Source organism: Eubalaena glacialis, chromosome 15, assembly GCF_028564815.1.
Source record: "Eubalaena glacialis isolate mEubGla1 chromosome 15, mEubGla1.1.hap2.+ XY, whole genome shotgun sequence".
Taxonomy (NCBI): Eukaryota; Metazoa; Chordata; class Mammalia; order Artiodactyla; family Balaenidae; genus Eubalaena; species Eubalaena glacialis.
The window spans coordinates 63,048,872-63,064,121 of NC_083730.1; the positions used below are offsets into that span (position 1 = coordinate 63,048,872).

Sequence of the window (15,250 nt, forward strand, 5' to 3'; positions counted from 1 at the left end):
GAATGCTCTGCTTTGTTTCAAAGAGTTTAAATTGAGAAGTAACAACCAGTTGTGTAATTGTTACTATATTATTTAACTCAAAGAACATTAGAATTTATGTTTTCATTAAGTTACACACTAAAAAGTTTTAATTTTATAGGAATAGCCGATTTTTGTAAATAAAATCTAATGTTTTCAACTTTTTTTTTTTTTTAATTAGATTACCCCACCACCTTCCCTGTCAGATCCGCTTAAAGAGCTTTTTCGACAACAGGAAGTTGTAAGGATGAAACTTCGTTTGCAACACAGTATTGAAAGGGTAAGAAATATTTAAATTTACATTTATGTCAAAAATAACTATTTTAACAATAGATTATAATTGCCTACAGTTTTTTATTAGTGACTCTTCCTTATTTAAAGCCATTTTGGGAAATGGTTTGATTTTATCTTGTGCTCATGCAATAAGATGGAGAATTTTTAAGCCTGATTTAGGATAGCTGCTCCCATGTTACAATTCACGTTCAGTATATATTTGATATATTGATATAAGAATCTCTAATAATTTCTTATCATTTGCCAAATTTGCAGAACTGTAGCAGTGAATTCCTTTTTGGACATTTGGATTTCCAAGCTTTGGAATTGTTGCTTGGTACCAGCTACTGTAGTACAGACTCTTACCAAGGTTGTGCTCATTGGTCCTTTTAGGGTCTGCTTAATATTCCAGTTTCTGGTGGTTAGTTTTGGCATGAAATGACAGGGGGAAAAACCTATCTAATTATTTATAGAAATCATCAAAGTAACTTGGATTGACAAAAATAATAACACCTTAATTTTTTGTGGGAGGGTCAGGGACTTTCTGAAAATGTGATGTAAGCTATGATCTTTCTTTACAGACATACACACATATTCTTATACAAGCAAAACCTTGTATGCAATTCCTTCATTCATGATTGATTTCCTAGGGTAGAGGTTCTTAACCTTTTTTGTGCCATGGATTCCTGTAACAATCTGGTAAATATAAAACCTTTCCTCAGAATAATGTTTTTAAATGAAGAAAATTATAGCTTTACAGAGAGAAAAGCAATAAAAAAAGAAGCACTGAAACAGAACTTACAACATTGTGCCATGACCCACGTCAGTGCGATTTGTTAGCAGTAAGAAGTTAGGTCATATAACCCACATCAATAGCTGTTTCAGCCATCAGGCATGTGTGAAGTCACCTGGTATATATTCATCTATGCATCTAACCATGTTAGAAAAGCTGTGCTGCCTTACGGACAGTTTAGAATTCTCGTTTGAACTGTGTAATTTGCAGAACTTTAATAGTGAAAATGACTCACATCCTTCCACTTATCCACCAGCAAACAATTTAGAATTACAGAAAACTAGAAAGCAACTTAGAAGTCTGGCCAGTGTGAGAACAAACAACTCTGCCATTTGGTTCTCCAGTGGGAAGAACTGGTTGGTAGTTGGCCAGCTGTGTAGTGTAGCACAGCTGTCTCTACATGGAAGAGCTGCCATCACATGTCATACAGTAGCAGGTCTAATAACTATTAGAATTTCAAAGAAGAAATTAGTATAAAAACTTGGGGGCAATACCTGCAACAGCTATAACAGGAATTGAAAATAGTTGTGATTTCTATGGATGACAAAGTTGCAAATACTTCTGGCATCACTGTGGCCTACATTGATAATTGAAAGAAATGCCAGTTAGAGGTGAGCAAAAATAAAGACGTAATTTTTCCCATTCAGGTTCACAGATGACCTTCCCCTCGTTCTGTCCAGAGGCTTCTTAGGAGTATGAGGACCGAAGGCTAAGAACCTCTGTTCTGAGGGCATTTTTCCCATAGAAAATGATAACATTTGAATACTGTGCTAAATGAATGAACACATCTTGCAGCCAGAGCCCTTGGCCCCTTACCTGCCTCCCCAAGAGCCCCTGACCTCAGAGCCACCTCGCATCCTACCTGCCTCCCCAGGAGCTAAGAGGAAGGCAGTACTTTGGGAGAGGCATAGCCCATTCTCAGAAGACATTGTTTGAGAGGCTCTGCTCTAGAAGTTCAAAGACACAGCATTAAGAATGATGATCTAAAGTGGAATATGTAGGCTATCAGTTAAGCCACATATCTCTTAATTATCTTAGGGGAGGGGGTCTGACTTAAAAAATGTATTTCTGGGACTTCCCTGGTGACTCAGTGGTTAAGAATCCCCCTGCTTAAAAAAAAAAAAAAGAATCCCCCTGCTAATGCAGGGGACACGGGTTTGATCCCTGGTCTGGGAAGATCCGACATGCCGCGGAGCAACTAAGCCCATGTGCCACAACTACTGAGCCTACACTCTAGAGCCTGCGAGCCACAACTCCTGAGCCCGTGTGCCACAACTACTGAAGCCTGCGCTCCTAGAGCCTGTGCTCCGCAACAAGAGAAGCCACCGCAGTGAGAATCCCACACAATGCAACGAAGAGTAGCCCCCGCTCGCCGCAACTAGAGAAAGCCCGCGCACAGCAACAAAGACCCAGCACAGCCAAAAATAAATAAATAAACTAAATGGATTTTTTTTTTTTAATGTATTTCTTTCTTGTATGGTGAAAAAGATTTTTGGTTATTGCTCTTTATCTCTGCAGGTCTACAACCAACTTTTTTTTTTTTTTTTTTTTTTTGGCTGTGTTGGATCTTTGTTACTGCGCGCAGGCTTTCTCTAGTTGCAGCGAGCAGGGGCTACTCTTCATTGTGGTGCAAGGGCTTCTCATTGCAGTGGCTTCTCTTATTGCGGAACACAGGCTCTAGGTACGCAGGCATGCGGGCTTCAGTAGTTGTGGCATGTGGGCTCAGTAGTTGTGGCACGCAGGCTCAGTAGTTGTGGCACCCGGGCTTAGTTGCTCCACGGCATGTGGGATCTTGCTGGACCAGGGCTCGAACCTGTGTCCCCTGCATTGGCAGGCGGATTCTTAACCACTGTGCCACCAGGGAAGTCCCCAGCCAACTTTTTAGAAAGTATTTTTTCTTCTAGCTATCTTTTCTTAGTATCTGACCACGTGTTTGGATATTTATCACTTAAAGTCCCACCTTAAACTTGTACTTAAATTCATAAATTATAAGTATTGGACTTAACGCTTCTCTTTTGAGTGTCATTTATCACATAGCAATTTATAGCAGATTAAATAGGACTGTCTCTTTAGCTTTTCACTAAATTATAAATACAGAAAAACTCTACAGTAATGCATATTTGGATATAATGTAGCCTGCATTCTCCAATGGAGGAAGGATAAATTCTTGTCAGTTGAGGGGTGAATAGGCAACATGGTGGGGACGAGACCAGCCACATGTTTAGTCTTCTCCCAGCCCAGCCTTCCAGACAGGCCAAGGTCTGCAGCTGGACCTCAGGAATTCCCATCTGCGAAATGCAGAGGATTGCCTAGATTGGCATTAACCTTACAAAAGGGTGACTGTGTATTACATAAGTGGAAGTTTTGGATCCCACTTAACACATTAAGGCAGGATTGTACTGTGATTGTCAGAGGTTTACAAGCGCAGTTGACTCTTGCACAACATGAGGGTTAGGGGCACCAACCCCTTGCATAGTCAAAAATTAACTTATAACTTTAGAGTCAGCCCTCCGTATCCACATTTCTGCATCCATGGATTCAACCAGCCGTGGATTGTGTAGGACTGTCGTACGTATTTATTGAAAAATACCCACGTATAAGTGGACCTGCTCGGTTCAAACCCACGTTGTTCAAGGGTCAACTGTAGTTAGCATTAGAGTACAGTGTGTTTGTTGCTATGAAATATTTGTTATAAAAGAGAAGCTGCCACCACAATGGTGTATCATGTCAGAACAGTTAGAATGGATATAATAAAAAAGACAGACAATAACATACATGGGCAAGGGTGTGAAAACACTGGAACCCTATACATTGCTGGGGAGAACATATAATGATACAATTGCTGTGGAAAACATTTTGGCAGTTTGTCAGCAAGTTAAGCATAAAACTACCATTATAACCCAGCAGTTCCACTCCTAGTTATTTACCCAGGAGAAATAAAAATATACATTCAAACAAAAATTGAGCATGAGTGTTCATAGCAGCTTTATTCATGATAGCCCAAAGGAAGAAACAGCCCAAAAGACCATCAACTGATGAATGGATAAAGAAAATGTGGTAAAAAGGAATGAGGTACTGATACATGCTACAACACAGATGAACCTTGAAAACATGTGATGTGAAAGAAGCCAGTCACAAAAGACCAAGTTACCATATGATTCCATCTGTATGAAATGTTCATAAGTAAATCCATAGAAACAAAGTAGAGTCGCTGTTGTCAGGGGAAGTAGGGGAATGCAGAGTGACTGCTGATGGGCATGGGGTTTCTTCTTGGGGTGATGAAAATGTTCTGGAATTAGTGGTGATGGTTGAACATCTTGGTGAATTCAGTTGGCCTTCCATATCTGCAGGTTCCGCATCCGTGGATTCAACTAACTGCAGATCAAAATACTCAAGAAAAAATATTCCAGAAAGTTCCAAAAAGCGAAACTTGAATTTGCCACACACTGGCAAATTTACACAGCATTTACATTGTATTAGGTATCATAAGTAATCTAGAGATGATTTAAAGTATACGGGAGTATGTGTGTAGGTTATATGCATATATTATGCCATTTTATATAAGGGACTTGAGCATCCATGGATTTTGGTATCTGTGGGGGTCCTGGAACCAATCCCCCGCAGATACCAAGGGACAACTGTATACTAAAAGCCATCATTGTACATTTTAAGAAGATGATTTTTAAAAAGAGACTGCTGATTTTGAAAAGGAAATTTGCTTATACTTTTGGAACTCTTGGAGTTCTCCAATTTCTCAAGCTTACTGTAAAAGAAAACCTGCTCTGAGATTGAAGTTCTTTAGCACTTTAAGTGATTTTATTTTATTTATTTATTTTCTTAAATTTATTTATTTATTTTTATTTTTGGCTGCGTTGGGCCTTTGTTGCTGCGCGCGGGCATCTCTCTAGTTGCGGCGAGCAGGGGCTACTCTTCGTTGCGGTGTGCGGGCTTCTCATTGGGTGCCCTCTCTTGCTGCAGAGCACGGGCTCCAGGCGCACGGGCTTCAGTAGTTGTGGCACTCGGGCTCAGCAGTTGTGGCTCGTGGGCTCCAGAGCGCAGGCTCAGCAGTTGTGGCGCATGGGCTTGGTTGCTCCGCGGCATGTGGGATCCTCCTGGACCAGGGCTCGAACCCGTGTCCCCTGCATTGGCAGGCGGATTCCTAACCACTGCGCCACCAGGGAAGCCCTAAGTGATTTTATTTTTATTTGAAGAACAAGTGGTTGAAGAATTGTTGTTGTTTTTTTAATTCTTTGTTCAACTAGGAAAAACTCATTGTATCCAATGAACAGGAAGTTCTTCGGGTTCATTACAGAGCTGCAAGAACACTGGCAAATCAGACACTGCCATTCAGCGCATGCACTGTTCTCCTGGACGCAGAAGTGTACAGCGTGCCACTGGACGCCCAGGTAAAGGACTAGCCATGGCCTTTAGTGCTCTTAGGATAGCAGGCACCTTTGGTAATCTGGGTCCTCAGAAGAAACATGAATTCAACAATCAGTAAAGCTCAAAGGAGAAAACAACTCTTTCACACTAAAGTACTTTTTATAGATAACTTGTAAGTTGCTTCTAAAGTGGAAGCTGCTGGAAGCTAGAAAGGGCGACAGGTGGAGCCCAGGTCGTGATAGTGCTGAGAGAGGGCCAGGCTTTGTTTGGATCTTGGATGTTGTTGGGATAAATTAACACAACTGTGGAAAACTGTAGCTACAGCTTGAAAAGAGTTTACTGCCACATGTAAATTACGTGAATTCAGAACCAGACATCAGTTGTCAGAATTTTTTTGTGGTTCGTAAACCAGAATGAAATTCTTTGGTCATAAGAGAGAATATAAAAGTATAAACACAGACAGTGAAGGATTATCACCAAAAAAGACTAGAAAATACTGTTTTAAGTCAGACAAACTATAGAGACACAAAGTATATGCAGTATAGTACAGAGAAAGTTACTTAGTTCTCTCTGGACTTTATTTTTCTCACCTGGAAAAAAAAAAAAAACACAAAGGGAGTCCCAGATGGGTTATAAAGAGAATTTCTGAAAAGAAGTGAATTTTCCCAGTAAACCCTCAGAATGATCCCCGAATCAGAGACTAAAAAGGATCAGGCCACAAGCCACCTAATAGTTGAAGGGCAGGAGAACTTAATCATCGTCTTGAGGATGACTGTGGGCCTGTTACCCAGCCTTGTACGGCTGGCTTTACAGTTGGTAGACGGTCTCTCCACTGAGGAGCAGGCTTGTTCAGGTGAGCATAGCTGCTGAGGGACTAAGGAGCAAGTCCGCTTCCTTGGGTAGGGGCTTGGGCCATCCTTTAGCCATTCTCATATCAGACCTCTTCCTTTTCAAAATAAACTTGTAATAATAAAAAAGGTTCAATAATAAAATTTAAAATAGTCAAAAGGTCTTACCTGAAGACCAAGGAGGAAGTGGTAACAGCTAAGAATGTGAGTAGTGTGATTGTGATGCCTGGATGCCACCTCGATGGTGCTGGTGGTCAGAGCTTTGGCAGCAGTAACGGCAGCAGTTGTTTGTCAGACCCAGTGCTTCCCATTGCCCAAGCGTTAGAACAAGGGCTTGGTGACTCTCAATTCTCAAACAAGATTAAAAGAGGTGCTTTTACCCTATTTTACAGAACAGAAAATTGGAGTATGTAATTAGTTTGAGATTACGCAGTAAGATACAAAGCTGACGTTTGAATATAGCCTATCTTAAAAGAATACCAAAACTGGTATTCTTAAGAGTTGGTATAGAATTTCTTTGTGAGCACTCCAAAGGACTGGTCCTGGAAGAAATGTCAGCCCCAAAGGCCTGTCTCCCACCTTAACATTTTTTTCTCCCTACATGTGGTAAACGATAACATTAAAATTAATTTCATAATCAATTATGCTTTAATAAGAAGTCACAGGCATGTAATACTTCATATGACATGCCTTTCTGAGACATTTTTGACACACAGATCGGTAGGATTCTATTTAATTAATAACTAAACCCAGCATCCTAATGATTATAATAACTAATCTCAGTATGGAAATACTTTATCAGATTTTTTAAATATTCAGATTATGTTTTCTTTCTTTGAAATATACTTTTCATCATTCCTTTAAAAGTAGAATATACCATAAAAAGATAAAATGGCATACAGATTTTAAAGTAGGTTATTTTATTTTATAATATCCAACAATTTTAATGTTTTCTTTCAGTCTGATGACAGTAAAACTTCTGTGAGGGATCGTTTTAATGCAAGACAATTCATGTCTTGGTTACAAGATGTGGATGATAAATTTGACAAATTAAAGGTATGTATGTTTAGAAGTTCACTTTAACTGGATACTTCCCCTTCATAAACAGAAACTGTAGCTGTGTTAGAGAGGAGTGGTTAGGAAAGGAAAGACCGGTTAGTGGTGAATCCTCATGCAGTCGCACTTTGGAAGATAAAGGAAGATAAAGACCCCCCATTTTTCGGGTCCAATTTCATGTACGTGGTGCAGCTACCACAGAAAAAGCGGTTTCTAATGGAGATCTTCATATTTGTTATCCAGTGTATGAGTCTGGTTATAGTTCCAACATGTGAAAGAGGGGAGAACAAGAAGAGAAGAAATGTATTTTGCAAGTAATCTGTAAAGAAAATTATTTGGTTTGAATCATTTCAAAAATCACTTTTCCTTAGATTTTCTTGATTCTTCTGATAATTTGAAATTTTATTGCTTGAAAGAACAGTTTCAAATTAAAGTCTGCTAGATGAGTGTGAAGTTGTGGGTCCAGAAGTATTTGGCATATGGATACAGACAGGGTAAACCAGAAATGGACGTGTGACTCAGAAGCTTCACATACCCTAGTATATCCATCTTACACCCTAAAGAAACGATGCATGAGATTAATTTTTAAACAAAGCAATTGTAATAAATAATCAATGAATTCTTCTCTTCTTTTAAATAGACCTGTCTTTTAATGAGGCAACAACATGAAGCTGCAGCTTTAAATGCCGTCCAGAGGTTAGAATGGCAGCTCAAACTCCAGGAACTTGATCCTGCCACCTATAAGTCTATCAGCATTTATGAAATTCAGGAGTTTTACGTTCCCCTTGTTGATGTGAATGATGACTTTGAATTGACTCCTATATAGCAGCCGTGACTTCCTGGTGGTGGTGTTTTAAATGAATGAGGCTTAAGAGTATTATACTGTGGAATACTGCCTTTTGACAAAAATATGATATTATGCCTTCACAGCTATTAGTAAAGTTCAACTAAAGTTGGTGATGTAGTAAACACTGTCATTTTATTAAAAATGAAAAGAATTATTTTGGATCTTAGGTCCAAGCAGTTTCTAACTGAAAACTATTATTTATATTGGTGAAAGGTGACTCGCATTGGAGCACGTTGGCAGACGAGGTAGATGTTTAGGGAGCTGAGGATCTGCTAATGGCGCTGGAAGCTGTTAGTGCTCTACGTACGAGGTGACCACGGGTGTTGAGGTTCTGTCAAGTTCTACTAAAACAGATCAGCAAACTAAAAGGCTCAATTCCTACCAAATAGTTTCTAATGTGGAAGGAAAACTTGGCACAAAATTTCTTCAGTTTATTATATCTGTAAGTTAATTGTACAGCTTTCTTTTTGAAAGTTTTAATATTGTCTTCCTTTTTAATAACTTATTTTATACATATTGTGCAGATGTAAATCTTGTAATTAATGGTCAAAATGTATACAAAGGGATTGGTAGTCAAAACATATACAAAGAAATAATTGTAAAACTGTTTTGTCTAATGTTTAAGGACCAAAGTTGTAGTTTGTATGGTATGGAGTGTAGTGATAGTGTGTTGAGGTAGCAGGACTTTTAAATAAGGCATGCGTGTCTGAGTTAGCTTGTTTCCATCACAGAACTGTAGAGACTGTGACTTAGCCATACTGCATGCTTCCTATAATTTAATTCTCTCCATAGCGATGCCTGACGGTAGTGTAAGGTGTTTCATACCAGTCTCCCAGGATAGTACCTGTGACTTACTATGTTGGACATTTTAGTTAGAATTAGTCATGCAAAGAAACAGCTCTTTTTTCATCTCACGATAGAGCCTATTCTCCTCTTCCCCCAAAAAATGCCTTTGAATGAAAATTCTGAAATTGTAAATGTCTATTTTAATACTCAAATATGAAAGAATCTGTGAATATATGTAAATATGTTTAATAAATTTTATTGGTCATGTTAAATCATTGTAAAACTTTTTTACATTGCTTAAATATAATGTTTTAAGCTTAATAACCTTTGCACTTTTAAAATAACAACTGAGTACTCAAAAAAGAGATATTTGGTAGTCAAAATAGGTAAAAGAAATGGGCATATTCTGATCGATCTCTGCAATGTTTATGAAATATTGATTAATATGTTGTATTTCTTCCTTGTATCAAGATGCAAAACATATAATTTTCAGAATTTTATAATTAAAATAAGATTTGGTATGCTGTTTTTAATAAAATAATTAGCAATATACTTAGAAAAAGTCCAGTTTCTCCTATAACATGATGTAAATTAAATATTCAGGAATATTTCAGATCTGAAACCTGCTGCTAAACTTACTAAACATTTTTGGAAAGAAAATAGGTTATATGTAAAATTGATCATAAGTATATGAGATAAAACTTACAGAACTTTCCACAATACTTTCTTGAATTATAAAATAATACCGGGTGTTTTTTATCCTGATAGAGAAAAGTGAAAAGAATATATGAGGAATAAAGTGATTTAAATTCAGCTTGCAAGTTGGAAATCCCAGCTAGTGGGAAAGAATGTAAAATTGAAGTTTTTGAGTGCAAAGGTATATATTAAGCTTAGGGATTTTTGAATTTTTACATCAGTTTATATTTTAATTGATACTGTACTTGGCATGCGCAATAAAGCAGCACGTGTGAAAAATACACAGTGCAAGGACTTTATTATAAAGATTGGATGTAGTAGTCTTTAGAAATTTAGATGAAAGATTTTGGCCTTTTCTATTGGATAAATGGGGCCAAGAAAGGCAGGGTAGATTTTGAAGCACTGGTTTTGTTGAAGTTAAGTTTATTAAGGCTGGGAACATTAAAAACTAATTTATAAAAGCAATACGTTTTAGTATGAAAAACTTAATGCAAATTTTGTTTATACTTTTGCCTAAAAATAAAAAAACAGATTATTGAGCATTGAAATCATAGAAAATATGAGAAGGGTAAGTTTATACAGCATTTTGTTCTGATGGTTCAACCAGAGAAGGGGGGCGGAAAAAAAATCACTGTTTGGCCAAACAGAACAAGCTGCAGAAGAGAAAAACCAAGCAAGCAGAAATCTGGCATATTTTAGTCATCCCAGCTTTTTAGTACTAACCACAGTTCTCACCCTCTTCAGTGGTACCTCAAGTTGCTGGAGCCTGTCTGCCATGATGCTGCTTCTGCAGATTCCCTTTGTAAAGTGACTCATTCGAAGCTAATCGGGATAGCTTAAAAAAAATAAAATAAAATAAATGCCTTCTCCACGGGAATTTATACTTAAGTAAGTAAGTTAAGGGCTCTTGATATTAAAGATTATTCTGAAGCTCTAAAATGCTAGAAAAAACTTGGAATGGGGTATATGCCTAAAAAGATACAGGATTCTGAAAGAGAAATAAAGGATGGTTAGTTTAATCAGTGATTTTTTTTTTAAATATTCAAATATCATGAACAAGATACTAAATTGTACCTAAGGATTTGTATTTCTTTAAATCTTGTTCTAAATCATATCTGTTTAATAAATGACTAGATATTTGTGCATGTTATTTAATAAAGAGTTATATTTTTATAGAAAAAATAAGAGTGAAATGTGTTAAGTGTTTTTTTTTTTATTTTCCACTCCCACGTGACTCCAAGCCCAACACCAATGTTTACTTGGGCAGCTGGCAAAATTGCAAAATACTCATTTTGGGGAAACAACCTCTGAAGAATTAGCCTTTTGAGCTCAAGTCTATTCAGGAATGAGGTCTCGAAAATGAATTTTAAGTATTAGACATGCTGCAGACTTAACTGTAAAAATCTCAAGCAAAGATCCCCTGAAGCTCATTTTAACAGACTGAGGAATTATAGAGTTATTCTAGAAATTGAGCAATGCTAAATATGTATTTTTCTTAGTTATCCAAAAAGTTAGCAATATTTTTTATTCTATCTCTGATATTCTGACACATAAAAACCAAAAATTTTATGTAGGGGAAATTGACTTTTTAAAACTCATGAGGTAGTCATGTCTTGTATTTTAAAAGAAGCATTTCCACAATTTTTTTTTAAAAATCCTTTTCAAACCTTAAAGTTTAAATAATTCCTATTAATCAAATGGCTCAAAAGGTTAGAATTATAAGTATTGTAATTTAAACCGTGAAAAGTACATGTGGAAGGATTGACCTTTTTTTTTTTGGCCATGCTGCGAGGCATGCAGGATCTTAGTTCCCCCGACCAGGGATCGATCCTCTGCCCCCTGCAGTGGAAGCTTGGAGCCTTAACCGCTGGACCGCCAGGGAAGTCCCTGGAAAGATTGACTTTTAAAGAAAATTTTGCTGTTGATATAGAGAATGAGGCATATATAGCGTATGTCTATAGAGTAAAAAACAACACTTGTGTGCCCATCACTCAGCTTAAGAGCGGTACCTTTTTCCTCAGTTTTTTTTAATTGTGTAATTTGTATCCAATAAAAATACCCACATCTTAAGTAGACAGTTTGATAAGTCCTGACAGATGCATACAAAACATTTCCATCCCCCCCGCAGTTCCCTCCTGCCCCCTTGCAGAGTACTTCACCCCAGAGGCCACCGCTGTGATGACTCCCGGCGCCATGGATTACCTGTACTTGCTCTTGAGCTTCATGTATATGGAATCAAACAGTATACACTTGTTTTGCGTCTGCCTTCTTTCAACATAAGGTTTTGAAATTCACCATGTTGCATGTGTCAGTCATGTTCCTTTTTCTTACTGAGTGGAAGTACATTGTACAAGCCTGTTTATTCACTCTTGTTGGTAGACATTTGGATTGTTCCCAGTTGCGGGCTGAATAAAACTCTAAACATGGTAATCTTTTTTTGTGAACATGTTCTTTCATTGCTTGGGCGCATACCTTGGAGTACAGTCACCAGGTCATAGGGCATAGATGTATGTCTAACTTCATCAGAAACTGACAGTTCTCCAAAGGGGTTGTATCGTTTTATACTCCTACTGCCAACTATCAGAGGCCCAGTTGCTCTGAATCCTCATCAATCTTCGGTGTTGTCAGTCTTCAATTTTAGCAGTTTTGGTGGATATGTAGTGGTATCTTACTGTGCTTTTAACTTGCATTTCTCTGATGACTCAAGAGGTTGAACATATCTTTTAATATGTTTAATAGCCATTTGTACATTTTATTTTGTGAACTGTCCTCAAGTGTTCTCATTTTTCATTGTGTTGTCTTTTTATTATTGACTGATTTGTAGGAAGTCCTTATTCTGCACACAAGCCCTTTGTCAGGTAGGTCTTTATTAACGTCCATAAGAATTTAAGGAATGTATGCATATCCATGCATTTAGGTTTTAGTGACAAGGATTCAAGGCAAAAAATTCTGTCATTGCAAACATTCTTAACGTAAGCAGTGTTTGCTAAAATAAATTATAGTAGTATATTTTCAACCGTCTATTTCAGAATGCTTTTTTCTTTTTTAAATTTTATTTATTATTTTTGGCTGCGTTGGGTCTTCGTTGTTGCGTGCAGGCTTCTCTAGTTGAGGCGAGTGGGCTTCTCATTGCAGTGGCTTCTCTTGTTGCGGAGCACGGGCTCTAGGCGCGCGGACTTCAGTAGTTGTGGCTCGTGGGCTCTAGAGCGCAGGCTCAGTATTTGTAGCGCACAGGCTTAGTTGCTCCGCGGCATGTGGGATCTTTCCAGACCAGGGCTCGAACCTGTGTTCCCTGCATTGGCAGGCGGATTCTTAACCACTGCGCCGCCAGGGAAGTCCCTCAGAATGCTTTAATTAAACTACTTGTGTAACTAACTGTCCCAATTGGAATATTTGGAGAATACAAAAATTCTGTTTTCCTAAAAGGGAAAGAGAATCACAGCAACATGCTTTGTGAAATGGGAGTGGTATTTAAAAATGAAAGAGATGAATGTCACATCCATATTTTAAAAAGCATGAAGGGAAGAAAGAAAAACCTCAGCTTGTAAGTCTGACCGGCTTAAAGGCAAAAAGCTGAAGTCACTGATTAAGGGAAAAAGAATAGAAAACCTGGACGGGTACAGTCTAATCAGGGATACTGCAGATGGAAGCCCTGGTGAAGCCATCTGAGTCCCTGAATTAACGACACCGAAGGCTGGAGATGGTGAAAAGGAGCAGTTTGTCCTTTAGAGGCATCTAGAAGCTCTGGCTTTCTGACATAAGTTAGCACTGTGGTGGAAGTTTCACGAGGAAACATTCACTGAGCAAAAGTGCATGCTCAGCATAGAGGCAGACAAAAATCCAGTCCAAAGACATCACTAATTCAGAGGGAGTGAACAGGCTGATGCTGGCAAGCAGGTGAAGAGCAGACCAGCTGCCTTCTTGTGGCGGTTTGGTGTGGGTTTCTTTGTTTTTCGGTTCGCTTGTTGTTTTGTTGTGTTTAGCCCTCCCCAACACAATCCTGAAAGAACTCTTGCCTCCGAATTGCTCTGTCTCCACGTGGGATAAAACAGCACAGCTGTGACGCAGTCCCGTGTACCCTCTTACCTGCCTTGGAGCCTCTCACCTCAGTGCACGCCCATGAGTTTCAGAGTGGAAACAAGGTTTCCAGCCACTGAAGACTGCTCATACTAAGTGAGGTAAGTCAGAAAGAAAAAGACATACCGTAAGATATCATAAGGTATCATATGTGGAATCTAAAATACGACACAAATGAACTGATCTATTAAACAGACTCACAGACGTAGAGAAGTAGAGAACAGACTTGTGGTTGCCGAGGGATGGAGGAGGGAGGGATTGGGAGTCTGGGATTAGCAAATGCAAACCTAGTATATGTAGGATGGATAATCAACAAGGTCCTACTGTATAGCACAGGGAACTATATTCAATATCTTGTAATAACCTGTAATAGAAAATCTGAAAAAGTATATATATACACATATATATATATAAAAAACATTCACTTTGCTGTACACCTGAAACTAACACAACATTGTAAATCAACTATACTTCAGTAAAATAAAATTTTTTTAAAAAGAGTGGATAGGGCTTATGTAGCCAGGAAAAAGAAAAAAGAATCATGTCCCAAGCAAAAAGAAAAATGTGCAGAATACAGGAGTGGAGAAGTATGAAGCATGCAAATAGACCACCTTGGCTCTATGGAGAGGATTTGTGTAACATCAAAGAAGATCCACATTTACTAGCATGAAAAGACGTTCTGGATATGCCAAATGGGAAAAAGCAAGTTGCAGTGAAGTATTCTTAGCATAATTTCATTTTTTGCAAAAATATGTTAATACATGTGACTTTAAAAAGACTGAAGGAATATATAGGAAGCTAGGTGCAATCTCCGGGGGCTAAAATGGCCAGGGTCGCACATGAAGTCCCAAAATTTTTAAATTCTCTGTAATCAGAAAAAAAGGAAAAAGTTGAAATGAATATAAATTAAGAAATATTCTAAATAAGTAAGCTACAAAGTTGGGACCTAATTTGGTAGGCAAGAGTGAGCCATGAGTAAATAGTGGATTTTGAGAAGCCTTAAGAGCTTTTGAGAACGATTTGTAAATCTCTCAATAGCCCTTGATAGCCCTTTGCAAACATCTGCCAAAACAGCATTTTCTCCTAGCAGGCGGGGTCGGCAGTTTCCCCAGAGGTTTGCTAGGCCTCCTGTAGCCCTAGGGACCTGAGCCTCGGAAAAGCTTGCTTGGGCGGTCCTTTTGCCTGGTGGATTCACAACCGTTCATTGCAGAGGGAATTATAAGGATCTTATGAACCCGGAATGGAACAAAACAAAACAAAAATAGCCTCAAGATTTTCTACATTTCTTCTTGTTTAAAACAGGAAGAGTTGAGAGGCCTTTAGAAGTAAGTGTTTTCTTTCCCCATTCTTTTGAGAGCTTTGCGGTAATTCCCACAACAAAGCAGGGAGGGAAGAGGCGGGGGAGAGGGTGGAGGAAGGAGGTTTCTTCCCAAAGGGCCTTCCATCCCTAGATCGTCCCTTCCACACCACAGG

The 15,250-nt window shown here is 38.4% G+C and overlaps 1 protein-coding gene across 5 annotated transcripts in view; it reads left to right on the forward strand.

The window, feature by feature from the left end:
• ANKRD12 (ankyrin repeat domain 12) overlaps nucleotides 1-9,351 on the forward strand; it is a 111,145-nt gene extending 101,794 nt beyond the window's left edge. For all 5 annotated transcript variants that reach the window (XM_061169482.1, XM_061169484.1, XM_061169485.1 and 2 more), the window contains 4 exons: nucleotides 200-298; nucleotides 5,347-5,490; nucleotides 7,276-7,371; nucleotides 8,012-9,351. In XM_061169482.1, the coding sequence (XP_061025465.1) occupies nucleotides 200-298; nucleotides 5,347-5,490; nucleotides 7,276-7,371; nucleotides 8,012-8,197 (525 nt within the window). In that variant the 3' untranslated portion in view covers nucleotides 8,198-9,351. The remainder of the gene's footprint in view (nucleotides 1-199; nucleotides 299-5,346; nucleotides 5,491-7,275; nucleotides 7,372-8,011) is intronic.
• Nucleotides 9,352-15,250: the final 5,899 nt, after the last annotated feature.